At 45.5% G+C, this 27,374-nt stretch overlaps 2 protein-coding genes across 7 annotated transcripts in view; one reads left to right on the top strand and one right to left on the bottom strand.

Moving 5' to 3' along the window:
* Window positions 1-224: 224 nt before the first annotated feature.
* SHISA2 (shisa family member 2) lies at window positions 225-5,452 on the top strand. The gene is made up of 2 exons (XM_021530667.3): window positions 225-549; window positions 2,484-5,452. The coding sequence occupies exons 1-2, from the start codon at window positions 255-257 to the stop codon at window positions 3,035-3,037; spliced, it is 849 nt and encodes a 282-aa protein (XP_021386342.1). The 5' UTR covers window positions 225-254; the 3' UTR covers window positions 3,038-5,452.
* A 6,955-nt stretch (window positions 5,453-12,407) lies between these two features.
* ATP8A2 (ATPase phospholipid transporting 8A2) overlaps window positions 12,408-27,374 on the bottom strand; it is a 317,425-nt gene continuing 302,458 nt past the window's right edge. For all 6 annotated transcript variants that reach the window (XM_021530648.4, XM_085580332.1, XM_085580328.1 and 3 more), the window contains 2 exons: window positions 26,059-26,150; window positions 12,408-18,729 (listed from right to left, as the gene is read on the bottom strand). In XM_021530648.4, coding sequence (XP_021386323.3) covers window positions 18,632-18,729; window positions 26,059-26,150 — 190 coding nt within the window. In that variant the 3' untranslated portion in view covers window positions 12,408-18,631. The remainder of the gene's footprint in view (window positions 18,730-26,058; window positions 26,151-27,374) is intronic.

Below are 27,374 nucleotides of genomic sequence, written 5' to 3'. Positions count from 1 at the left end.
AGGAGGTCGCGGGCCGGGCGGGCGCGGCGAGGCGGCGGGGAGCGAGAGCGCAGTAGCGGCGTCCCCGGCTCCGCCGGTGCGCCCCGGGCGGCGGCTCCGCACCCCGCGGGCCGGCCCCGGGCATGCGGCGGCGGTGGCGGCGGGACCTGCGGCCAGAGTCCCCGCAGCGCGGCGGCTGCCTGCCCCGGGGGGCCGGGCGGCGCTGCCCCGGCGCGGGGGGGCCCTGACGGAGCGGCCGCCCCCCCGGCGGCGCCATGCGGGGCTGGCTGCTGCTGGCGGCGCTGGGCTGGCTGCTGCCGGCGGGGGCCGCGGCCAGCGGCGAGTACTGCCACGGCTGGCTGGACGGGCAGGGCGGCTGGCGGGACGGCTTCCAGTGTCCCGAGCGCTTCGACGGCGGCGACGCCACCATCTGCTGCGGCAGCTGCGCGCTCCGGTACTGCTGCTCCAGCGCCGAGGCGCGCCTCGACCAGGGCGCCTGCGACAACGACCGGCGGCAGGGCGGCGGTGAGCCCGGCCGCCCCGGCAAGGACGGCCCCGACGGCGCGGCAGGTGAGGCGGCCCCGGCGCGGCTCGGATGGCCCCGAGGGTGTCTCCTGCTCGGCGGCTCCACGGGAGCCGTCGCGGGTTTGCGGCGAGCTTCTTGCCCGCCCCTTCCCCCCTTGCCGCGGTTCCCCCTCCGTCGAGTCGTGGGGCAGGACGGAGTCGGCGCTGGCCGGCCCGGCGGCCGCTCTTAGCTGGCAGCAGTGCCCGCGCTGGAGGCCTGCCTTTCCCGGCCTTACTGCTGCAAATCCCAGCCACGTCTCTGTCAGAGCCGGTGACACCGCTCCCCCGAGTCCCGGGGACAGCCGTCTCGGCCTGGCACAGCTCTGCCGCCGCTTTCAACGGGCTCCTCGGCCGCGCTTGAGCTCCCCATTGAAAAGGCGAGGAAAAATGAGTCAACCCGTATGAGCAGATCAGAAAAAGTAACAGGATATTTCAAAAGGACTCTGGCTGGTCCCCACTGTAATTGTGTATGTTCTTTCAGCTCTGATATCCCCACTTAGGACTGGTTTTACAAGATTGAATTTCAAGGATAAACTCAAGTCTTTCTACTGCTGTTTAAAAAAGCCCCGGTGGCTCCCCAGCCCCCTTCTGACATCCACACATGCTGAGTGCGGGAGAAGTAGCCTGAAGTGATGTTATAATTAGGACAGATTTACTCCTGAAAACTTGCACATTACAGTGTGGAGCAAGTGTGTGCACCTGCTCAAGAGCTGCTGTAGTGCCAAGCACAGGAGTGGAGATGATGTTTTACAGCCTTTTGTTTAAAAGTACTAAAGTGATGGAAGAAAAGTGGCCTTTTGCTTATAATGCTTCATGTAATCAGCTCTGCCAGGAAGTATTCTGACTCGAGCAGACAGATAACCCCCCTCTCTTTGCAGTTCTGAGGACAATGCATTTTTGTAACAATTTTTTTATTTAAAATTTATTGCTTTGCTGGTTTGGGAGCCATTGCCCTGTGCTGGCACTGATTAACTTGCAGGCCATTAGCAGTGACTGCCTTAGCAGGGTCAGGCAGGGTCAAGCAGGGATCCGTAGCCCTGCCTGCATCTTGGAGCTGCCAGGTTTTGGTGGAAATGATGAACTCCAGGCATGTTGCTGGGAGCATTCACAAGCACTGAAGGGAGACACCTTCCCTTTGTTATTTGTGGATATATCCATGCAGATTTCTTACTGAGGCAGAGAAAAAAGCTTTTTCCCTTGGACTGCAGAATGGATTAGCTTAGTTGGATAGAGCTAATTGGACCATTGTGGGTCTGATCCCTGTATGGGCCATTCACTTAAGAGTTGGACTCGATGATTTTTTTGTGTCCTTTCCAACTCAGGTGTATTCTGTGAAATCTTTACACGTAGCCCAGATTCTTCCAAGGATGATGTTTACAATCCTTGGTGGCTCCTGATGCCACCAGTGAGCATCATCTGTACTTTTTGCTTTTACCCCTTGCCCACCTTCAGTCCTCCTGCCCTGATGTCCCTTCATTAGGCCTCACAAGGACTGCTGCCCCTTTGGAGCATGGCGCTGTCTCTGCAGCACGTGCTCTGTGGTTTGTCCCTAAACCAGGGTGGAAGTGCAGAATGGGTGGGCATTCATCCCCAGGGCTGTGGGGTGTCAGAAGGCCTGTGACTGTGATCCTGCCCCACAGTATCTCCTAAAGGCACTGTTCAAACCCAGCTGTATTGTGGCTGATTGTTCTAGTAGGACATGTTGGACATGTTGGAGACATGATTTGATAGAATCTGCAGCTGTGGTTACTGTGAACTAGACCACCATCAACAGGAGGGAAATTTAAGCCACTGGATTTAACAGCCCTTTTCATCATGCTGGTATAGAATGCTCTGCCTGTGCTGGGAGGAAGTGGGCTCTGCTTGCATGAGGGGGGACTTCTGGAACTGCCAAGGATTGTCCTTGGCCTACACTGACAATATTTTCCTTGCTGTTGCAGTGCCCATCTACGTGCCGTTCCTTATCGTGGGATCTGTATTTGTCGCTTTCATCATCTTGGGGTCACTGGTTGCAGCTTGCTGCTGCAGATGCCTGCGGCCCAAGCAGGAGCCCCAGCAGAGTCGAGCACCTGCAGGCACCCGCCTGATGGAGACGATCCCCATGATCCCAAGTGCCAGCACCTCCCGGGGCTCCTCCTCCCGCCAGTCGAGCACGGCTGCCAGCTCCAGCTCCAGCGCCAACTCGGGGGCCAGAGCTCCACCAACGAGGTCCCAGACCAACTGCTGCTTGCCAGAAGGGACCATGAATAATGTTTATGTCAACATGCCCACGAACTTCTCGGTGCTGAACTGCCAGCAGGCCACGCAGATCGTGCCGCACCAGGGCCAGTACCTGCACCCGCAGTATGTGGGCTATGCCATGCAGCACGACTCAATGCCACTGACCCCGGTGCCTCCCTTCCTGGACAGCCTGCAGAGCGGCTACAGGCAGATCCAGTCTCCCTTCCCACACACCAACAGCGAGCAGAAGATGTACCCAGCTGTGACTGTGTAGCGCTGACACCTTCCCCTCCCCATCCCCACCCAGCCAGTTTTAATATCTGAACTGAACAGAGGAGAAATACTTATTTGGAACAAAGCTCCCAGAACACCACTTGTAAATAATTTTGAAAGGCTCATGCATGTCAGACAGTGTTTATAAACCATTTATTTTCATCGGGGTCTGTTGCCAGGAACTGTAAGGATGATATCTCGGAATTAACGTTGCCAGATACGCTCTCATTCCAGCACGTCATTTACGGTGGCGAAGGATTACGCTGGAAATGCATATGTATTTCAGATCACTGTACTCATGAGATAAATGTCAGAGCCGTAAAGTGCCCTTCAGGTATGACATGGTCACAAGTATTTGCCTAATTAATTCTAGAAAGAGTTTTGTTACACTGTACAAGACAGCAGTACTTCAGAAACCTCTCTGCTCCCAGCTCCATAATGACATTTCCCGTTGCTTTACAGACAATCACAACTAAGAGCTGAGCAGTGCAATCCCTGTGTGTCCAGCCACCATGGCTTCTTACCCACACGCTCTTTGGGGTGAAATGCCACCAGAAGCTTGGTCTTGCAAAGACCAATTTTCCTTGTACTATGTAGGAATTGGAAGAGTGAATTACTCTGCTCTTCTTTCCCGTGCACTTGAAACCCTTCTTGATTTGGTTTTATATCAAGATCAGGACCCAGTAGTGGTTTGCACAGATTTTATCTTTGTGAACATTTTACTAAAACCAGGATATGAGGTGCTTGCTCTTTGTGACACCCAGCAAAGCTTTTGGTAAAGCTGGCAGTGTCTGAACTGAACCTGCCTTGGCAGAGAAAGGTCAGACTGTGATTCCAAACACACCTGATTTAACCTCATTTCCCATGAAACAGGAAATCTGTGTGAATGTCCACAAAGGTGTCACCCCAAAGTCTGCTTGCATTGGAGTCTGACTTGTAGGAAAATGGACTTTATCTTGTCCCCCATGAGCCCATTCTGAGTCCCCTGCCTTACCCTGTGGGAGTGGGAGAGTGTTATACAGAACCCAGTTGGGATGTGAATGGGTTGGTAGAGATTTGAAATCCATCCTCTTTTCTTCTTTACCCGTGGCAGGGGACTAGGGAGGCACAGCTGTATTTAAAAATAAGGAAAAAAGCCCAAGGGACAAAATGCTTGTGGTGTCACAAGGGTCATGGAGGTGGTGAGATGCAGACAGGAGGGACACTTTACACTGGAGCTGTCGGCTCTGTCCTGCTTTGCTTCATATGGGGAAAACACCTCTCCAGGTTGAAGAGGCAACAAACAATGAGATCATTCTAATTATATCACCCCAAATGAAGCAAACTAAGGCTGGTTTTGTGTCTTAAAAAATGTAGCCTCTGCATTTCCATCCATTTTGCTCCTCAGTCAAAACAGTGCAGCAGAAGACTTGAGGCCCTGAGCAAAACCCAAGCAATTACTGTAGCCAGATCAGTGATGACAAAAGGTTTCTTATTGTCTGATACTGTATCAATATGTAGCAATAACTGTGATGCTCTGTTTTGTACGGCTGTTTTTAAATTACACAGAAGGTGCAGACGCATTGCCAAACCCAATGGTTTACTCATAAACATGCCACACACAGGCAGTTTGCAGCCTGCAGCCATGGTTTGGCCACTGACACGGGGAAATGAATAGGTAATTTATCCCAGATCTGTTGTTCCTGGCTGTGATCTCCCAGTTGGTGTGCAGGATCTGGACAGAAAGATTGGTTTGTGAGACCTGGCTTCCTCTCTTGCCAGACTGGATGTCTTGGGGAAGGGGGTGCCTGGTTGCTGGAGATGTTGGATGCTGCACAACTCGGTGCTTGGGGATCTTCAGGGCAGTGGGTGCTCCAGAGCTGGGTGCTGCCAGGCTTCTGAAGGACCCCCCGCAGTCTCTGGTCTCTGGGGGTGTAGGTTTCTACCTGCCCACATTGCAGCGGGGTCACACTGAGCTGGTCAGACACAGGGGCAGCTGCCTGGGCTTCCCCAGGAGCAGGAGGTGTTTGGCCCTGGGTGAGCCCTGGTCCTGTGGTTGTGACCATGTCCCCCTGTGAACCAAGTCAGCTCCCCCCCACTGCCTGCCTTGCACAGGCCCTGACAAGGACACCTCCTCTGACCTATGGAATTCAGGTGAATCTTTGTATATTGTTTACTTGTTAAAAAAAAAAAAAAAGAATAAGTTAAATTTAAGTCTGTAGAAATTAATTTACAACTGAAGGCAGAGAAAGCCACGGTCTAATAAAAGGAATTTTGTGAGATGTTGTGTTTTTTTAATGTAATGTACAATAATGTAAAACCAATGTTACCATTTGATATAGCTTTTAAATCTCCGAAAGAGCACTTGCTTTAAAGTGTTTCTTACAACTGAAGAAAAAAGCCCCCTTTGTTTAATAATAAATACTTTATGGTGTAATTTTGGTTTTGTTTACTTTGTCATAGAGTTTTTATTTTTTCAGTTAATGCTTTGCTCTCCTGTGTCTTGAAAAGAACATCTGACCAGCCCACATCTTCAGACTGGCAAAACCAAAAGTTGGAACTTTTTGCTGTGTTTTTAGAGAATAACAGTAAACTGAACAACTTACATGTCTGAACAGCGTGCTGCAGTGAGGCATGTTTTGAGGGGATGTGTCTGGGGAGAAGGGGCACAGGGAGATGGCATCTGAGCATCAGCTGAGATGGGCATCCCTCACCTCTCAGGTGGGGAGGAGTGGTGGGAGCAGGATGGGCCAGAGCCCGTGGGCTCATCAAGCTCCCTCTTTTCAAAGAATGCCGAATACTCTGCAGCAAATGGCATTTTCTGAGGATTTTGGTTTCAGTGGGATTCACAGTTACCAGCTGAGCATTTTGAGTGTATAACTCTTAGTATGTGGCTGTGCTGTCCCCGCTGTGCTCTGCATGGGGACCCTTCTTGCTAGAGCAAACTCCTCCCTCAGAAGTGAGACCAGAACCAAAGCCCCATTGTGCCAGGGGGCATAGCTTCACCTGGGATGATGCCACTTTGCTTTCCTGGTGTTTGCTCCTTCCTGCTGCTGGTGATGCTGGCGTTTCACTCTGTGGGCAGGTGGGTGGCTAGAGGAGCCAAAAGGGCACAGAGAGGAAATTGGGTGATTGTTGCATCTGCATGTTCATGACTCAAAAGTAGGGAATAACAGTCTGGGAAAAGCATCGCCTTGGTCAGGCTCTACGTAGCACATTCCAAAATGCCACAGCTTCCTGGTGTTTGGGGGAGGTGAGGCAGCAAGGCTGGAAGCAGAAAGCTGGCAGGGAACGAGGGGGTCAACCATGGCTCGGAGCAGATGTGCCGAGGTGACGAGTACTGTGCAGCAGGGGAGGCCAACAATTTGTGTTCAAGCCTTTTCTTGTATTTTTATCTGGAGAGTTTCTTTGCCCTTGGCAGTTTTCTTTTTGTGCCATGCTGGATTTGGTGTGTGCAGCAAGCAGTGAGGGTGGGGAAAAGCCAGCAAACTCTACACAGGCTGGGCTGGTTCTGGTTAGCCCTGAGGGCACACCACCAGGCTGGTGGTGTCCTCACAAGGGACCCATGGGCACAGCGGTGCCCCGAGGTGGCTGTAGGCAATCCCGTGCCCAAACCACTAAGCCACGCAGAGAAGAGCAGGAAACCAGTGCCAGCAACAGCATCCCCTCCCAGCACACACATGGAGAAACACTCTGGAATGTCTCCCCTCTGAGCTGGGCATGTCAGGGGACACACAGGGCACAAAAGCAAGGGCTTGTGTGGCCCTGTACAGCTGCCACCAGCTGTGCCACAGTCATCGGGGGACACTGCAGGTTGGTGCAATTCAGGGCCAGTGCTCACATGTGGCCCATGATGCCCAAGGGGAGCAAGCCAGGGAGCAGGTCTCAGCTCAGCACATTAACCTCAGCACCTCCCTTGCAAAATGTCTCTCATTTGCTGCTCATTTTTGGTCTTGCTAGAGCTCTTCTCCCTTCAGATTTTCTGCTTTTCCACTCTTTTCCACCCACTGGAGTTATTACTAAATATTATTCCCACATGTATTCCCTTCTATTTTTCCAAGCTGAATCTCATTTTATTGTTTCCTCCTCATATTTCCTGCTTCTCAGTAGGTCCCTTTGTAATAATTCTCTGTTTTCAGTGGGGTTTGCAACATTTTCCCGCCCAGGATCACTTGCAAATGGACTGAACAAATCACATAAGCCTGTGCCTCCCCATCTACACTGAGTGGAGCCAGTTCCATGAGACCCTGTCCACCCTGGAGGCTCACAGTGTCCCGTCTCATAGGAGAGCATTTAATCCTTGTGACAGTATTTCTGTGCAGCCTGAATGCTCAGATAACACCGGTCACTGGTGCTGTAACAGCCTCCTGTGTCTCAGCAATGGGGATTTGCCCATGGTGCTGGGCCATGTGCCACAAAATACCAGTGTGGGCTCCAGTGAGAAGGCTTCAGGTGTGAGCCAGCTGCTCTGCACCAAAAACTATACAGTGCTGGCCTGTCTGCAGCAAGCCCTGGAGGTGAGGGTGACACAGGTGATGTCTTGTCTCAGCACCCTGGGCTGTGCCAGTTGTCCCATCTCCTGGGGGACACCCAGTCCCAGACACAGCTTCCCCCCCCTGCCCATCCCCAGGAAACCACTACAGTCCTGGCACAGGGATGGATTTTCTGCCCTGCTGCAGCGACCCCCCCTTCCTGTGTGGCCTGGGTTGGCACAGGACACTGTGCCAACACTTACTGGTTCTGCGATTTGCCCACAGAAATGCTGTCCTAATTTGTCCTTTATACCTGGAAAATCTCAGCACACTGACCTGACCCCAGGCCTTTTTCACCTGGCTTGTGACCCTGCCCCTCTCACCTACTCCAGCCTCTCCATGCTGGCTTGTTTGCAATGTTTTCCCTGGCCCTCATGTCATTTCCATCTCCTGCTTGTCCCTGATGAGCCAGACCTCTTGTGGGGGCAGCTGTGCTGGATGGGAACATCTGGGGCATCCAATTCATGGGCAGAGGCATAGCTTCATTTGGAAAATACCTTCCCACTTAACATCAAAGGTTAAGGACATCTTCCAAATACCGAGAGCAAGGCAGCAAATGTTCCACTAGGCACGGCTGAAAAGTTGCTAGGTGTGCAAGAGGCTGAGTATCCTCTTACTCCCTGATTTTGATTTAGAAGAGGGGAGACAAATCTCTCTGGAGTGTAACATGAGTTACAGCTCTCAGATTGCAAGTGCCTCCAGCATTGTACTAGCTGCTATCTTTGTCAAAAGGAAGTTAGTTGACTTTATTTTTAATATTAATCAATTCCGGTGGCTATTTCTGATGAGATGAAGCCGTGCAGGTAACAACTCAAAGCAGTCACCTTCTGCACTGGGCACATCCAGCTCACCAAGGACACATGTTGCTTTCTGTTTGCATTGTCCAAAACACATCAGGAAATAACAAAGAAAACTCACCTGAAACCTTGAAATCTTGTCTGCCATCACAGGCTGTTGCAGACATTGTTTAGGCTTATAACAGCAAAAAGAGATTTCAAACATTCAAGAAAGAATAGCAATAACATCTTTCTCCTAAACATGAGAATCCTTTACTTTCATGTAAATAGTCCCTTATTGGCTGATATCAGTCCTTCAGAAAACCTCCAGCAAAATCAAGGCAAACAGTGATACATCAAGCTGAAAAATGTTTAATTCAACAGGTAAATTGCTTTCCACCAAGCCTTCCTCATGTATAGTGCTGAACCAGCTCAGGGCATGGCCCACCCTGGTTTGCCTCTCTAGGTTAATTTGAAAAAAAAATAAAGCACAAAGGCACTACTTTGGATTCCATCAATGCTATTAAACCAGGCCAAATGAGCGTCATGTCAAAAAACAGTAATAATGCAGCAATAAAATAAAAAAACACTTCTCTATCTCCCTTCCAAGATATTGAGCAGCTTCACAAGATTATAAAAAATTGGCTGGCTTGAAGGGGACCTTAAAGATAGTCTAGTTCTCAGTGTCCCATCCAGACTGGTTTTGAAAACTTCCAGGGATGGGGTACTTATGTTTCCTTCCATCAGATTTAGGAAGAACTTTGAAAGCTGATGGGGACAATGTGGCAAAGTGTTTGATTCTGCTGGATTTAAAACCCAGCTTAGCTGGGCCACAAACATCCCAGAGCTTGCTGGTGCTGCAGATGCTGGCAACAGGGCAGGTCTGACTTGTTGCATGACAAGATGAGGATGCTGGTGTGTTGTGCAGTCTCTGCTATGATTCAGTACCCAAATAGTAAATATTGGCTTTTGCAGCTGCTAATTCCCTCAATATTTGCTTTTGAGAGACAGAATCCTATTGACTTCACACAATCAGTCTGTGTATGATTGTAAATCTCTCATTACGGGGGAAAAAATTATTCTCCATTTTCATTGCTGCAAACCAAAAGCAACTGCTGTAGATTTACCATGCAGTCAGAATCAGGCTCTCAGTTTAAAAGCTGAAGCTGAAGCCCACCCTCACTGTGGATGGGAAATACAAACAGTCATTGCACAGGTTTTAGTTAGCAGTTATGAGAGTGGTAGGCAGTTCAAGCTCTGATCCCTGGCACATCCAAATGAGCTGGCACTAAGATCACACTGTGTTTTTTTATGGACTAAGGCATGTTTTCAGGAGCTTACAGGCAGTTCCTTCCACAGTGTGGAGAAAGGGAGTGAGATGGACCAGCACAGTTACAAACCCAGCCCAGAATCCCTTTCTTCCAGTCCTTTTCTCCTGAGGGACTGGGGCTGCTCCTGCTGCCTGTACTAGATACCAACAAGTACCAGCAGTTCCACAGGACCAAAAAAGCAGTCTTCGTTTACTGTGACAGCTGTGCTGCACATTTTTGATGAGGCTGTAGGCCAGTGCCAGCTGAGCCATCAGACAAGGTGGCTGTGAGAGCTGAGGCTCTGCAGGATTTCAGTTCCAATCTGCCCTGAAAGGTTGCAGCTTCTTCACTTGAGGGCTGCTTTGTGTGACCCAGGAAGCTCAGTGCCCTCACCACTCTGACATGACACCCTCACAGGGGCAGCACCAAACACCAAGGCAAATACAGAGGGGAACCATGACCACCTCTTTGACCATCACCCTACTGTCCTTAGAGAGTCATGGCAAGAAAAATGCCACGAGCTTCCTCCCATCAAGCTTCCTCATGCTCACGGTGAATCTCCTGGCTGGGCATGGCCACTGCAGCAAGGTCTCACCAGTACTGTTCACCATTCCCTTACCTGGGACACAGCCCACTCCTCATCTGCCCTTGAGCTCCTTGCTCAGCGTGGACAGCCACAAACCAGCAGTGTCTTTCAGGGATTTTTAAAGCCTCATTTCTCTGCAGTCTTGTATTTCTGCTGAGGAGGAAACCCACTGCTCCTTCTGGGTTTCTGAGGACTTGCTGCACCCCCAGTGCTGAGGGAACTCAAAGAGGCACAGGGCTGTGCTGGAGGGAGGGCTGGTCACTGGGTACTGCCACAGCAGCACTCACTAGAAGGGATTATGTTTCTCAAGTCTTCTTGCTTAACATTCCTCAGCTGGACCTTTCTCAGTTACACTTTTATTTTTTAATGTTCCCACTTCAGACTTGAGCATTAATCTACAGGTTTAGGGACTTTGATTCTTCTTTGTTCTGGTATGAGGCACCGAAGACTGCCGTCAACAGACTTAGCAGCTGCTCCAGGAAATATTTGGCTCTGGGACATAAGCACTAGGCTCTCTCACAGCCTTGCCTGTCAGACTGTTAGAGGGAAAGTCTCTGAGGTGATTAGTCAACTAATATATCTAATAAGGGGTTTAAGCAGCAATCCATTATGTTTAACAATTCTAAGAATAATTTCCTTTTTAGTGCGCTGTACAAGAGACGACAGTGTGGGGAGCAGTTGGCTGAGCATCCAATTCTCCCACCACCAACTGAATAAGGCTTATTTAAGTTTATCATCAATTTTACTTTGGCATAATTGATTGCCCAGATGTGTGAAAAGCTTTTACAAACAGCACAGTTACTGCTGCTACAGGCTTGCAGGCTGGGCTGCAGCTATGGAGGCCCAGGGAAGAAGCAGGCATTTACTCCAGCGAAACAGGGATACACAAGTTCATCACTCTCATTTAATTTCCCTGCAAAAGAAAAGCAGATACTGGTCTGACTTTTGGGATAAAAATGTTTTGAAATGTGCTCAAGCAATGACTTGTCAAGGGAAGAGGGGAGATTTGGCTTACACCTTCTTTCTGTTCCATAATTTAAAAAAGAAAATCCAGAAATAATTTGTTGTAAAAAAGTCTCCCTACACTTTTAAAACGGGTTCTGTCAGCAATCTACTAGGAAAAATCCTATTCCTCAAGTTATAGCACCCTAAGGGGGAAAATTTTAGCCAAACTATATATAAATATGCACTTTGTTCCTGATAAAATCTGTTTAATTCCAGCATCTATTAGTATTTGGAAAAAGGGATCTCTTTTTTAAAGCTCATACTCTTTCATTTTCTATAGGGATCTGACAGTGCATGTTCCCCATGGTCACCAAAAATCAAGTGAGGCCAACCTTTTCTGCAAATTTAACTTCAGCCATGACTTGAGTCATTCCTGAGTCAGTGCCAGGTGTCCCTCTGCCCATATGGATGTGGCACTACTGGGGACACGGGAGCCTTCGTGTGGTGCTTCCTGCTGCCACTCTTGCTTGAGGCCAGGGACCTCCAGAGTCACTTCTCCAGGTCTGGCAACACAAGCGAGCTCGGCAGCATCAGCTGAGCACCCTTGGCAGAGAGATGTGCCATTCCTGAGCAGGCAGAGGCTGGAGAGAGCCCATCCCAGGCTCTGGAGGAAAGCGTCTGCCATGGTCTCACCTCACCTCCCATCTCGCTGCACTATCACACCATGCCCCCCTCAGAATCAGGAGCCTGAAGGCCCCATGTTAAAAAAGCCTCTTGCAAATTTAGCTGCAAATAAGGAGGCAAGGGAGGGGGTTTAGGGCTTAATTTCCCCCTGCTGTGTCTACATGACTTAACCGGGACAAAAGACTTCCGAGCTTTATTTTGGTGAGGCCTTGGTGAGATGAAGTGTATCATTTGTAGAAGAATCTCTCTCCATCTAGCTTATATAAAAAGATAGTTTTCCCCCTGAAGACACTTCAAATACCAGTACCTGCTGTCAGCTCATCAGAAACATTTTTATTTTGCCATACTAGCCTTGTATTTGAGGCCCAATTCGAGTCCTATTAAAGGAACTCAAGCCTTGCTCTAACGAGCAGGCCCTTAAAACACACCCAAAAGGCTGTGAAAAAATAAAAATAATCCATTCAACAGCTTTGCAGACTAAATCTCAAATGTATTTAACACGCAACTCTTGCTGCAAAGTTTGTGGAGGGATAAAACAAACAAGCCTCGGTCTGCTGGATTGCTTTAATAAAAGGTTTATTGGAAATATTTTTGTGCAGACATACAACAGTCAACAATGCTGTTCAAAGCTACAAATTGTCTAAGTTTTCTGAACCTTCTAAAAATACAAGTAAATGACCTTCATTTGTATTCAGTCTGAGAGGGAAACAAACTCCACTGTAATGCAATGCTGTATTTAAACTACCAGAGGACATTAATAGGACCTGAAAATGGTAACACTTCTAGAGTAAAAAACCCACACACCACTGCTGCTCTGCTGGGAGCCAATTAAACATCCCCCCACAGCACCACTCCTCTCCACAAATCCAGATTAAAACGTCCCCATCTGAAACAATATTTAAGCAATTTGAGTACAGATATGACAGACAAGCGGGCACATGACTTGGCTCGCTGATGAAAAAGATGCTGTTAAGGATCCTGTCACTCAAGACACTGAATATTTAACCTCCAGTACAATGGGCTGTACTTTGAGGGACAGAAGGAGGGACAAGGGGAGGTTTTCAAGTCACACAACTCTTCCAACACACACATGTACACAGTCCCAGAGGGCTTGGCTGCCTCATTGCTTTATAACTGGAGCTCTTTAAAAAAAAAAAAAAAAAAAAAGAGTTGAGCAACAACTTTGAGCAACTTTCCAGTCTATGAACTCCCGACAGTAAGAACAGCAAGTACCTTCATTCCCTTTCTGAATCAACATATCAACCAGAAGGGCTGAGGAGAGCATAAGCACTGTCTGGTAAACTCCATGTTTTCTAAGAAAGCCTGCAGATGTTTTGAAATTGATTAATTTATGCCAAGACGACATCTGGAACATCTTCGCAGGAAAACCACCCAGTAAGGTAGTTAGAATTTAAAACAATCATGTCTTTCTCTTAATGTTGGCTTTTTCCCTTGGCTTCACTGCTCCATAATTACAAGGGTGCTGACCTTCCAGCTATGCACAGTGACAGTTTGGCAATATATTAACACTTTTCTTCATTGTTAGACTTCTGAGTGATTGCCCAGAGCTGGGATTGCCCACACAGAATTTGTCATTTACCAACTTCTGTTTCTCTTTAGTAGCTACAAAGACGCTGAAGGAGAATGGACCTCTTGTGGCAGACTTCAGGAGAACTTATCTCACCTTCTTCATACATAAAAGAAGGCTTTGGATAAACACCAGTACTCAGCCACTTTACCTTCTGTCTACATCACACATGAGCAGGCCATGAATCCAAATGAAACAACCCCTGGGCCTCACACACTATCACAAAGAGATCCAGGAGCCCAGATTAACAAGCCCCTTGCACTGGCCTGAGGGACAGGAACCTGCCCAGGAGCAACAGCTAAGCAGAAGAACCACTAACTCTCCATGATGGAGTGTTAGTCAGGACTGAAATAATTCCAGTGCTCAGTTCTGGTAAGTCCATGAGGTAAAGAGGAACCAGTAAACAATTTAACAATCTTCATAACCCAGTAAACAATCTGCTAGAGCCAAAGCACGCTAAGCCGGGAGCACTTCTGGCAGGGATTCATTCTAAGTCCAGAACTCAGCTTGGTACCAGAGAAACTCAGCTTCAGGAGGTAACAGTGCTTCACAAATTCTCAGCTTGGCTCTGCTCCCTTCCCAGAGCCACAGGAAGGAACCAAAGAAATCAGCTTTATCATAGCTCTCCACAGATGCCTGAGGAATCCCTCCCCCCACTAACCTCTAACAGCAGCACTGGTCTTGGCTGATCTATTTTGTTTCTCAGTCCCTTCACCTCTCCAGACAGCCCATCCAAAAGCACATTCCTGGCCAGATAAACTCAGTCAGGCTGTCTAGGCTTCCTGCAGGTCATTGAGAAGCGATCACCTTTGGGATTCACTTGTGTGGCCAAGCAGTGCAGGGCACTTTCTGGTTTTCATTTGCCAACAAAGCTCAAAGCCTCCATTAATCTTACTGCTACATATGGAAAAGGTACCCATATGGATTTATTTTATTGTCACCTATTGTACTGACCTATCTTGTGGCCTTCTCCGGACACACAGCTCTGGTCACAGATGCTGAAAGGTAGTGAAGCCTCTCTTGGGTATTTACAGTGTACTGGGAAGAGGTGAGTGTAAGAATCCTTCCTGACAGGACAGAAGGGGTCCAACTCTCTGGAGGCTGAGGAACATACATGGTCAGTGCCATATTTTAGAAGCAGTCTAAAACCAGGCATAGCATAGACACAGCCAAATTCTCCTCTCCAACCCCTCAGGTATTTTATACCATCACCATTTCTTGTTAGACTCTACAGGACACAAAGAGCTCTCCTGCAGCCTGATTGAAGTTTAAGGCATTGGTACTGTGTGATGATTCAAAATAAAGGTAAAATAACCTCAGTGCTTAACATTAATGAGAAATCTGATAAACCCAAGGTGCTTCTCAGGGCCAAGCACCCACTCAATGCCTGCTCTGCTGCAAACCTGAGCTGCCAGAAAAACACTCCTCTGAGCATTTAAAGATTAAATTAAGTCATTAGTTATAAAGCCAAGGGAGAATGTAAATAGAGTATCACTAGTCTGCACTAATGAATGGAAGCAATGTGAAAACAGAAGATTTAGTGAGTTAGTCCAAAAGAGCAAACTAAGCCTGCAGGACAGGGACAGTGTAAGGACTGTGCACCTCTCAGGCTCTTGGGTTGTCCACAGAAGGCCAAGTTGCACCCTGTGTGGCCACTGACCATGTCCCCATATTTCACATATTCACATAAATAAAGCTTTCTCTGCTTTATTTACAACTTTATTACTATGACTGTCTCCCAGCAAACACACTCCAGTACATGCTGTAAAAAATAACATCATCTTAGCAACAGAAGACTTCCCTGCAGGATCTGCTATGAGCTGCTGGCTGAGGCAGGGGAAGAGACTGCACAATTTTGGCCATGCACTACAGAGTGTGTAGTCTAGTAAACTGCAGATTAGCCAGGCTTGACTGTTATCTTAATTTACAGCCCATGTAGTTCATGTTAATTCTACCCACATTTTTTGGTATATTAGCACCCTAGTTTGACCCAGATACTTTTATTGGTTATTCACCATTTCTTCGTGACAAGTTATTACTGACTTCCCATTCTAGCTCCCTACAGCAAGACCCGAAGCCTTGTCAAAGAAAAGAAAATGTCAACAGACTCCTCAGCAGTGCTCACTGCAGCTCAGGCTCCAAAGCTTTAAATTGCTACTAGGCAATCATTAAAGGAGCAGCAGCTTCTATGCAAACTGCGATTATGGTGGTATAAAAAGCAGCAACCAGAGCCAAATCTAATTCAGGAAAATCATCACTTCCATCTGAATATGCAAACCCATCTCCCTTTGGTCAGTGCAGAGAGCTGCTCAGGAAGCCCTTTTCTGATCAAGCCTCAGTAGTTAAGTTTGGACAGTCACGCAGAAATCCCCCATTCCTTCTGCTCCGCTACCCTGTCTAGTTGATAACATTTTCACACAGCACTTTCAAAGGCTGCCGTTACTGCTCCATGTTCTGCCTAATGAACAAGGAATTCTGTTGATGCAGAGCAGCTGTCATTCTCCTTCTGCTAACACAGCACCGAATGCACCTCATCATTGCTCACCAAGACAAGCAACTCCAACACCCAGTCTGTGGCACATTACAATACATTAATTCCTGTAATGACTCCAAAGAACAAGAAGAATCCCAGGTCTTGACCTGGGTGGGTTCTACAGAATTAACTCAGCTAGAGATTAAGGTCATACAGTGATGATAAAGTCTGACCCACTAGCCCCAGTGTCACATACTGTATAGCCCTGTGACAAATCCCATGTGCAATTCCCATTGAGCTGACAACCAACACACGTACCTCAGTCTAAGCCACCATTCACTCTAGGGAGGGTTTTTGTTTGTGACACACACTGACCTCAATTTACAGGGAGGTCAAAATGATACAGCCCATAGTCTGCACTAATAAAATAAATCACATCAGATGACAGCTGCTCCTCCCCAGCATCTTTCATTATGTTCTGCAAAATTTTGTTGCCCTAAGTTAAGAACAGAAAAAACTCCAGGACCCCTTCTATTCTCTGCTTAATACATTTACTTGCCATTCTTCATTATTCAAAGGTTTTTAAAAGTTTCTTTTCTACAGCCTCATGAAAAGCTTCCAAATTGTTTACATGCCAATGTTTGGTGTGTAGCTTAGAGTACAAAGACTAAGCTGATCTCATTTTGCCTTGGTGGGAAGTTAATTTTCCTTGTGTTTTTACAAAAGGAAGAAACAATTAGCGGTTCTGAGGAGAGGCTTACACCACACATTTCCTAAACAGATTTGGTTTCTAAATAATAGGAAGTGTTTTAACAGGTTATATCAGCATTAAGATTTAAAAACTCCTGGGATCAGGTTTACTCTCCTCTTATTTATTCTCTGCACTACTATTTGTGCCTTTAAACAAAATTCCTCTCCCAGAAAATACATCCACACTTAGCCCCTTGACATTCATGCCTATGGCAAAATTATTTGCACGTTTTCCTTATTGCATAATTGTCTCATTAGCACTGTAGAAAGAAAGTGATGACTTTTCCCTCTGCACCATCAGCCTAATCCAAGAGCAATCCTGACTGGTATTGCAGGAGCAAAAGTTGTCTTTTCTAAACTAGAAGGGGACTCCGTACCTCTGAGGTGGCACTGGAAATTGAATTACAGCACTTGAGCACTGGCCTTTACTCGCGACCCTTAAGGAAGATTAAACCAGTAGGCCAGGCTGGAGCTTTCCTCTCCTTTGCTAAACATAAACATTCATATTCAAATTGCTTTCGGATATATTTAAATCAATAAAGTATTCTGGATGATGGTCAATAGGGCAAAAAACAACGCCAACTTTTTAAATACACAGATGTAGTATATACATTAACCATGAAGCCTGGCTTAAACACAGCAGTATTTACTTTATACTGTTCAAAAATGTGGCTTGGCGACTAAAATTAATAGAATTTGTCTGGAGGACAGCATAAGCTTTCTAAGAGCTCTTTCAGCTTTAACTTATGCCCCAGTTTTTGCCTTTTTTTTTTTTCTCTTCAAAATCCGAATCTATGCAGCAGCACGCCTGTCCCAGTGGCACAGCAAGGCCATGGAGCTGGCATTCCTTCCAGGGCTCATGGGTCTGAGTGTTCTGGGAAGCCTGTTGAGGATCAGATCTAGAAGAGGGACTGGTTTGGCTGAACAAACAAACAGCAGGTCTTCTCTTCACAATGGCCAGCTCTGTGTGTGTCCATGCATGTGTGTAATCCCTTTCTGCCCTCCTCTGCAAACCTCTCTTACCTGGCCAGGGGAAGGCTTCTTTAGGGTTACACTATCAGCCTCCTATGCAGATGTACATCTTATCAACATATCTGACAAGAAGGTACCTTTAAATTTAAATTCTCACAGTTTTGTTCTACTATTAAACTGGTTATAGGGTCATGGAGGGAAGCCCCAGGCTACATTTCAAGTGCACATCCAAATACATCATGAAGCATTATGAGGAGGCACCTAGTTGAGCTCATCTTGGTGTCCAATGCCATGCACTCAAGACAGCTGCCCTGCCAGGCTCTGACTTCCACATCCTGGCTGTGTGAATAAGCTATTATTTGAGTTTCAGAAAGCTAAGATAGAAACCTAATAAATCCTATAAGAGGGCAAGAAATAGTCTAAGTAATTGATTGCTATCTTGTGTTATTCTGTCATAAGAAGGCAAATAAGCATTTTTAGCTACAAACTGTGTTGCAATCAAAAATTTTACGCCAAATGGTCTGTTGAAAATTTCAGCCAAATTAATTAACAGTGAATACAAGGAGTAAAGTCTGCATGCTGTTGTGTGCACTTGGTTTGTGTGTAACAGAACAGGAAATCTCAGCACCCCGTTCCAATTAAGCAAAGGCTGATTTCTTATGGAACATAAATTTTCTACTTTTCCCCCAGAACAACCTTATGCCAATGTTTTAAATAGTGGTAAAACATTGTTTTTAATTTCACACCTCACATAGCACAGTCAAATGCTTCATAACAACATAAACAAAACTTTAGAGCTTTGCGACTGAAGTCAATGATTTCCCCCCCCACAATGCACTCAAGGTTTGCAGGGAGAATACAGAAACTTGTTGGCTAAGGCCACAGAAATGAGTTCTCTGGTGTTTTGGCTGCTGCTGCCAACTCTAGTCATGAATGTGTTAACAGAGGATGCATTGATCCAAATCCCATTATTCCCACCACCCATCAAGTAAAGAATAATTTATTCTATTTCTGTTCTCCTTTTGGTTGTATCGTAGGATCGAACAACTTGCGACTGGGAAACAACGCCATGTTCTTCTTGAGAAAATGCATACCCATCTGAAAAAGCAGAGGAAGAAAAAAGAAATCAGTCACTGGAGTTGAGCTCAAGAGCACTGACCACTTTTAGAAACAGTTTTAGGTATCAAAGTTATGTAGTTATGTGATGAGACGACAGCAATCTTAATTTCTGTGCTGTGCTTCTGGTGCTTAGAGCTGTGCACTGCATTGCCCATGTGGCACAGAAAGGGTGTCTGCTGCCAGCTCGGTCCCTCTGCTCCCCTCCCCAGGCCAGGTCAGTGCACACTCACCAATGCCCTCCGAGTTAACCTAATAAACTACAGATTGAATTGAATACATTCCCATAGTATTCCCATAGTGGCAGAGCTTCTCTAAAGACTTAATGAGAAGTAGAGATTTGCATTTCAGCTTGACTCCTCTGAAGTCCGCTTGATATCAGCAGTTTCTCTGGAGAAAGGTGGGAATGTCTAGCCCACAACCAGATTTTTCTCACATCTTCCTCTTAACTCCCCTCAGGATTTTTTTTTAAACAATTTTTTCAAGTGGAATCTGATGAATGACACTGTGAAACTCTTGATTCTCTCAGCCAGTCACTTATATTTGCATAGAGAAAATACACATTCTGGAGGTGTCTATTTTGTTAACCCTGCTAGCTGGCACAATCCTGTGGTCTCCCTAGAAACTGCTCAGATCAAAATAAATACATGTCTAATTTCTTTTAAAGTACCGTGGACAGGCGAGCGACATTTTTGATAACATCTGCAGAACACCACATTGCTGGTAAAACAGTAACAAATAGCTAGTGGGTCAACATGATGAAACAACAGACAGACTTGCCGATGTGGCCCTACAGAAAATTCTGAATGGAAAACTATAGGAAAGGACATGAGATTTTTTGACACCCTGAGCATAAGCACAACAAGAAATCTTTGCCAGTAAGTGAAGGGGTTTCAAACAGAGATGCACTGCTCCAGTCACATATCCCTCATGGAAGTGATTGCAGGACAGCAGGAACTTTGATTTGATTACGTGACCAATCATCCCAGCATCCCATTTTATTTTCCCTTAGCAATTCCATGCCAATATACACACTGCTACAGAGGCACAGGTTCGTTTTTCCTGCCTGTAGCTGAAGGTTCACAGAATACATTCATGAAGTGCAAACAGTCTTTTGGAAAAAAGTATGTCCATACTGGATCATTGCAAAGGAAGTACGATGCACAAAACAGGCTTTCATTTAAAAAAGGGTAGATTCACACTTAAACAAACACCTCCAGTGGGTTTGTTCCATGTGAAGGGCCAGCATCCTGTTAGCATTTTTGGCTAAATTCTCCATGGATAAGTCAACTTGGTCAAAGACCACAAGCTTAAGCCCGAGAAGACTGAAGCCCATGTCCCATTACCTGATTTGCATTGAGGTGGCTTTACCATATTTACTTATCATAAGATCATCCAGCATAGTGGAGTCTTCAACTGCCATAACTACTGCAAATCCAGCACTGACCATACAAGTCAGTCCTGGGTGTCATCTTCCCATGACCTGCTTATTCCCAGTGCTGGCACAGGCCTGTGGGCAGCCAGGCACCCAACCACTCTGCAACACCAATGCAAAACTCAGTCAAGGGAATCTGTTAACTGCTCTCACACCAATAGGAAACACCTACATACAGCAAGAAATTTCAGGCTAAGATTATCTGTGATTAAGAATAATAGGGGTATCCTTACATGTTCATGTCCCTCATCCATCCTGGACTACCAGCAACAAGGGTTTTGTGCATACATCATGGGATAGGCTGTGACCCCCGAGCTTCTCAGTCGAAGCTCAACATTTGGCAGCTCATTTAAGACTTTTCCTGTAGATCTCTATACAGGAAGATGAGTTCATATTACATTTTTCTATTCACATTACAATTAAAATTGAACTTCAAGCTGTTTAAGCAGATGACTGTGCCCTGTCGAATCAAAATGCTGCAAATGCTTGAGTCCCATCTCCACTCCCCAAGTAGCTCTACAGAGCTACAGGTTTCCTGACCCCATCCAAAAACAATGAAAATTTTCATCTGTCATTTACTAGAGAACTTTCTGGAAGTTTGAACTTTTTCCCCAACTCCAGTTTTAAAACCACACCTATAAGCCTGCCTTGGGAACAAGGCCCTTATTGTTCAGCTGTCCTGAAGCAGTCCAAGGGAGGAGCACAGTTCTTTAGGCTTTCTGGAACCCTCACAGAAGGAAGGACCTTTATACTCTGAGACTTTCTATTAATGGATGAAAAGGGACACTTTTGAATATCTGTCAGTGGGGCTCATTTGTTAAGAAGAGATTCACATTGTCATGAAATCGAAGGTTTCCAGATATTATCAGACAATCTACTGAATTTTAAAAGCATCCTGTTGGGTTTTCTTAAAGCTTTGATATTATGAGTAGATCTGAATCTAGTCTCCCATCATGTCTCTAATTTAACACACTCTTCTTCTGTTCACTGCAATGGCTGTTCTGTCTGTGCAACGCTGGACTAGAGCAACCATCTCGATGGGTGTGCCTCCAGCACAGACAGCAACATCGTGCAAGCTCAACAGCACTCTCATGGCACAGCTTCCAAGACCAAGACCAGAAAGGGTCCAGAGGGGTCTTTTCATTCCAGAAGATCTCCTCATGGAAGGAGTGCTTACAGTTTTAGTCAGTTCAGGGATTTATTTTAGAGGCCTTCTACTCCTTGCACTCTCCTCTGATACACCGAAATTGTCTTTCCGAGGATTTGTTTAGGACAGCCAGCAAGAGGGCAGTTGTCACTGGCAGCCCATCAGAAACCCTCACCTGCATACTTCATACTGCAGTGCTATTGCGGTTTAGTATTTAGTACAATCCAAAGTATAAAATGCATTTTTTTGTTTGCCTTTGGAGAAAAATGCCCAGATTCAAATCCACTAAAACTTTTAGGGGGTTGGGGAGATGCGAGAGACTTTTTTAAAAATCTCATTTAGGAAATATTGCTTCTTAGCAAAACTCTCTCTGATATAATGAAAATCAACATTGTGGTATCACTTGACCAGCCAAATTCCATCTCAGGCGAAACACTTGGTTCTGCAGAATTTTTAAGGAGATTTGCTTTGATGCCACAGTTCACATTTACCAGTCAAAAAGGGAAGGCTAACTCAGCTTCGACTGCTCCAGCAACCATCTTCTGTTTAACCTGGGAAAGGGAAAGCTGCCTAAAATCTTGAACAGTTTGACTAATGCTTACCGAAGTACATAATTTCTCTTCTGATAAACCATGCCTGTGTTTTCTTAAGGACCCAAGAGGAATTCCTGACAAATGGTCTCATCTCTTTAGTCTCAGATACCAACTTACTGGTATTTGCAAGTAGAAAATAGAGTCAGATGCCACAGCAATCAAATTCTAAACCAACAATTCCTATTTCTTTTTCCTAAATTGATATTAAGAGATTGCAACTCCACTTAACTGTCAACAAACATGTAGCTTGGAAAAAATACAGAATGCATACTATATTTCAAACACAAGCAAGATAAAAGGAAAAAGAGTTTAAAAAACATCTCAAGTAGCTCCCCTGTTGTTATTCAAATAAAAATGCACTAGCAGAAAAATGAAAGGAAGAAGGTGCCTGCTAGTGGAGAATAAATGGTGGGATTAGAGCCCTCAGCATGAACACATTATTATTATTTATCATTTGCCAGCCCCCATACTGTGAAATGAACCTCAGCTGACAGGTGCTTTTTTTCCACTGATTAATAAGGTCCAAACCATATGCTCTGCATTCAGATTTACTCTATGAAGTCACCATATTCTGTCAAAGGAAGAAGGATTTTCTTTGCTAGCATAGGAAGCCTGGGCCAAGTTCAGTAATCTTCACCCAGGCGTGGCTATTGGTGTTTCAGGGGGAGCTCTGCCAAAACTGTGCTTAATGGGAGCACGACTCAGCTCTATTTTTAAAGAGCATATTGAGACAAATGATAACTGAACACCAGCAGAGCAGGGGCATTACAGGAGGCAAACCACCCGAGAAGGATGCTGTGGAACTTTCCTTATGGATGCAGGGTACCCTTCCCATCCTCTGGGGGCACAGGTGATACAGGTCAGTCACGCAGGAGGAAAGGGGAGGTCAAGAGCCATCTTTTATATCTGCAGAGTTTGTCTAAAGGAGGTGCTGCTCTCATAAAGTCACAGAAGTAAAAAAGACAAGAACTTGGATGGAGACCTGGGGAAACCTTCACTGCCAGCAAAACCTCTGAGGGAGCATTTTTGGAAATCATTATTGCTCCTTCCCTCAAGGGAGAGCCACACAGCAAACTAAAGGGAAGGGTACAAGGAGAGGAGCCTGGTAGCATTTCCTATTCATTCTTAAGAGGTTTCAGAAGGCAGATGGCAACAGGGAATGACCAATTTCACCAGGCACCTTCACCGGAAGGTGAGCACAGCCTGGAGAGCAGTGTTGTCAGCACTGCCTACAAGATTGCACTGAGATGGTTTTGTTTTAGCACTTGGGCTTGACAACTATATGCAACTCTTTCACTTATGTCTCCTGACAATGCCATCCAAGCAGGAGCTTCAAGCTTCCTAATTTTTTTTTTTTTTTTACGTTTTCATACGCTTCCCAGAAGTTATACTAGTAGAAAGGAACCACGTGATCTTTGACAGAACAGCCTGTAGGTAGATTTATTTCATGCTTCTGGCAGCTCTTCACAATTCAGGAACACAAAGAGCAAGAAAAGTAACCATGAAGGTTTTACTTTAATGACATACTCTTCCAAATGGACAGAGTTACTCTCCAAGGCAGCCACTCTGAGCCAGTTTCTTTAATGTGAGGAGGTGATTGAGAGACTGCTCCTGGCTGGCACTCCCATATGGCACTGCCATGGCACTGGCTGTGTGGCTCTGTTGCCCACTTTGGGGGCTGGGTCTGCAAAAGCCTGGTGCTGTATGGGAGCACCCCAGCCATACAACATGCCTTAAGGTCTTGTGCTGTGCTAATGCTTTTGGAAAAGGGCTGGCTCATCAACAGGGAGATACAGAGTGAGCTTCTGCCTCTTGTACAGGGCTGTGTAGCTTTACTTCAGTCAGCTCTTTCCTGCCACCATTGACCACCAGTAGTAGCACAGAAACTCCTTGTAAGATTTGTCTCCTTTCCATGGGACTGGAAACAAAGCTGTCTAGGCATTGCTTCCTCCCAAAACATTTGGACATTGTTTCTGTCAAAAATAAAGTAATTTCCAACCCAGTACTGCATCTTTGCAATCTGTACTAGGAAATTTAATCCCATTTTCATTCCTTGTTGGGACCAAGGCAATCCATTTGCTTAAGCTTTTGTCAGCTCTAACTAAACAAACCATTTTCCTGCTTTATATGTAAGCAACAGATTCTGAGTTGAAGCCACAAAAACAATTTTTGGTCTACACAGCCTGGGAATTTAAGGCCTGGTGGAAACATATGAACAGTTCAAGACTTCAAACAGAGTACTTGTAGTGTGATTTAAGATACCAGCCCGGCATGTCAAGGCTACTGCCCTATTCATCAACTCTCTGCTTTGAAGATTTCTAGCATTTAGTAAACAGTTGTACAATTTAGAGTTGTGAAAACAGCACATATGTTCCCTGGATTTCACATGGCCTTGTACATATAGCAGCTATGCAACACTGGAAAATAATATTTGACAAGAGATGACAGAAGTCATGGACACATCACAAAAACCATCTTTCAATCCTAACAGCTTCACAATCAAAATTTATGTTCACATGAAAAACAGATTGCTGATTGTAACCTGTCCTTACTGGCCTGACTCATTTAGCACTTAATCATTTGCATTTATAGGGAAGCTGGTTATCCAAATTAGGGTTTATTTTGATCTTATTTTTCTTCCCCAATAGCTGTTCACCTACTAACAACCTGATAATGTGTTCTTTGAGACTAAAAGCACATACTAAATCTGACTAGTTACCTCCTGGTGTATCTCCTTTCTACACTGCTTCACAGGTTTCACAGACTGTGGTAAGTCTCTGCAGCAGACTATTTTGATTTCTTTTATGGATTTCTTCTGTCAATCATTGCTTTTGGAATCTCCTCAAAGAGCCTGTTTGCATGCCCAAACCCATGTTGCTATCAGCATCCCTGGCTTTTTTATACAAAGGATTAAATCAATGCAGAAACATGGTCCACAGGGCTGCTCTGCTCACTGGCCTCTCTCCCCAGATGGTGGGATTGATTGCCAATCAATTGATGTGGTGGGATTGATTGCCAATGACCCTACATCCCTTGACACTGATGGCGGCCTTCCAATGGCTCTATCAAGGACAAAGACTATCAGACCCATCACTGTCCCACCCCTTCTAGTCAAATTTCCCATGGAAAACAAGACTACCTCAGGTATTACCCCAGCCCTGCCTCCATGACCTGAGCCATAACAGTTCTGCTACAGAAGGAGACACAGCCAGCAACAAAATTTGACTCTGTGATTCTTAAGCAGTCAAGGGTGTCACTTCCTACTGCAATGGTAATACAAACCCCAAATCCTGAGTGTCTGCCCCTTGCCCTCTATGCAGCAGTACTGCACACTGAAGGAGTTAATTTCTTTAGTAAATAAGCATATTGTCATAACCAGTTTAATCACAGGAGAGACTGCATTTCCTCACTAGAAAGGGCTCACTGGACTCCCTGGTCTCTCAAGACAGCATGGTCCTTCAAACCATCTGGCCTACAGAGATGATTTTAAATACTGTGGAAGCCTTTAAAACACTGACAAAAACCCATCAGGTCCAGCAGACACAGGAAGATGGATAAATGGATGACTTGTACGTCAACAAGAAATGCCATTTATTTGAAGCAGCAGTAGTAGCCAGTTGTGACGTTGCTTTTCTTCTCCCAGCAGCGGACAAAGAGGGAAAGGAGAGGAGAGAAGCAGCTCTGCAGGCCATGGCTTTCCTCACCAGCAACACACAGAACCCTAATGGCATCCCTGAAACATCACTGTATTCTCAGCTAACCACAGCTAATATGACATTTCATACAGAAATAATTTCTATTAAAGCTAGGCTCTATCACAGCGTTTACTTTACACAGAGTTTTTCATTTTTAGACTATTCTTAAGACTATCAGAATTCTACCTTTAGAGAACCTGCATACTGGGATTTTATAATTTGGGCCTGTTGATTGGATCCTAGGGAATTAACCACATTTGAGCTCCCCTTGCCTAGGGCCAGATACACTAATTCCACTTCCAAATGTACGTGTCTTCCTTGGCAGCTCAGCCTCAGTGCTAGATTATCTCTACCTACAATTTAATTAAAAAATAATCACCCTTGGCTTCCCTCACGTGGGATGACGCTGTGGAACACCAGCGGACGTGAGCCACTACTTACGTGACACGCTTTGCTGGACGGAGTGAGCACGGAAAAGGCTCGGGGGAGTTTTCCTGCCGAGCCTTTTTAACAAATGGTCACGTTCGTTCACGCTAAGGGAGACAGAAAGAGAGAAAACGCACCAGTGAGTAACCAGATAATTTCAAGGTAAAAGTCAACTGTGCTTAAAGTACCTGGCAGCTCTGACTGTCAATGCTAAAGGTGGCTGTAGCATGAAAAAGAATTTTCTCTCTCTGTAAACTGCACATTATGAAGAGAACTCCTCCTTTCTAAGGACACTTTGTATAAGTTTGCTTTTGGTCAATTCATCCCCAATATCACCATCACAATGATTTCTGAATGTGTGATGCCTCTAAATTATTACAAACCATATCGGAAGTCTGACATCGATTGATATGGAACATTAGAAAGATTTCTCTTTAGTATTATGCACATGAATCACAACATCCACAAACTGCCTTAGAGAGCAGGAGCAAAGCATTGTTGCTTAGCACAAAGTAGAAGGCTTCTATTCACACCTGCAAAATGGCCTGAAGCAACCAAAGGTAGGACCCATAGTTAATTCTGCCTTCTAAAAAACGCTCTCAATTTTAACCTCCCATATGGAAAGAAAACTTCCTATCCAGATTCCTTTATTAAAAACCTCTTTGGTTTACACAGTTCTTGTCAGAGGCACGATAAAATTACTGCTGAATTAATAAAATGTGAAAATACAAACTTAAGGTGAAAAACACAGTACGCTTACAACAGGTTTAACATACCTACAGGAATTATTAGAGGCATTCTCCATGTCAATTGTTATAAAAAAGCACAACACTCACTTCATCAAGAGTTAAAAAATGATGACTAAGATCCTGACCTTTCAAAGCACTTAATTATGTATATGAGTCCCACTAAGTTCAGTGGGGTTTTAAAATATTGGAGGCCTTCAAATCTCATTACACTGAAGCCTCAAGTAACTTAAATATCAGATTATTTTCAGAAATATATAAAGAGTCTACTTTGGTTCAAAGTTCTCCACAACCTCACCCTTATTTCTGACACTGAGATGGAGCTAGTGCATAGAAGGGATCTGTTTGCTGGTACAGCTCCTTGCAGTGCCTTTATCCCATTTGCCCCACATTTACACTGCGTCTCCATTTTCACAGTCTGCTTTTTCTTTCACATCTTTATTCACAAGGAGGAATTGCACTGATTATGCTGCAAACATGGATACACACCTGAATTCCAGTGCTGGTATCTTTCTTGGGTTAGATTACAAATTCACATGCATTTGGTGTATGAAATGGAAATCCCAGCAAGAACAGCTGCTGCTG

This window comes from Lonchura striata, chromosome 1, assembly GCF_050655825.1.
Source record: "Lonchura striata isolate lonStrDom1 chromosome 1, ASM5065582v1, whole genome shotgun sequence".
Lineage (NCBI taxonomy): Eukaryota > Metazoa > Chordata > Aves > Passeriformes > Estrildidae > Lonchura > Lonchura striata.
This window is presented reverse-complemented; position numbering and strand designations above follow the sequence as displayed.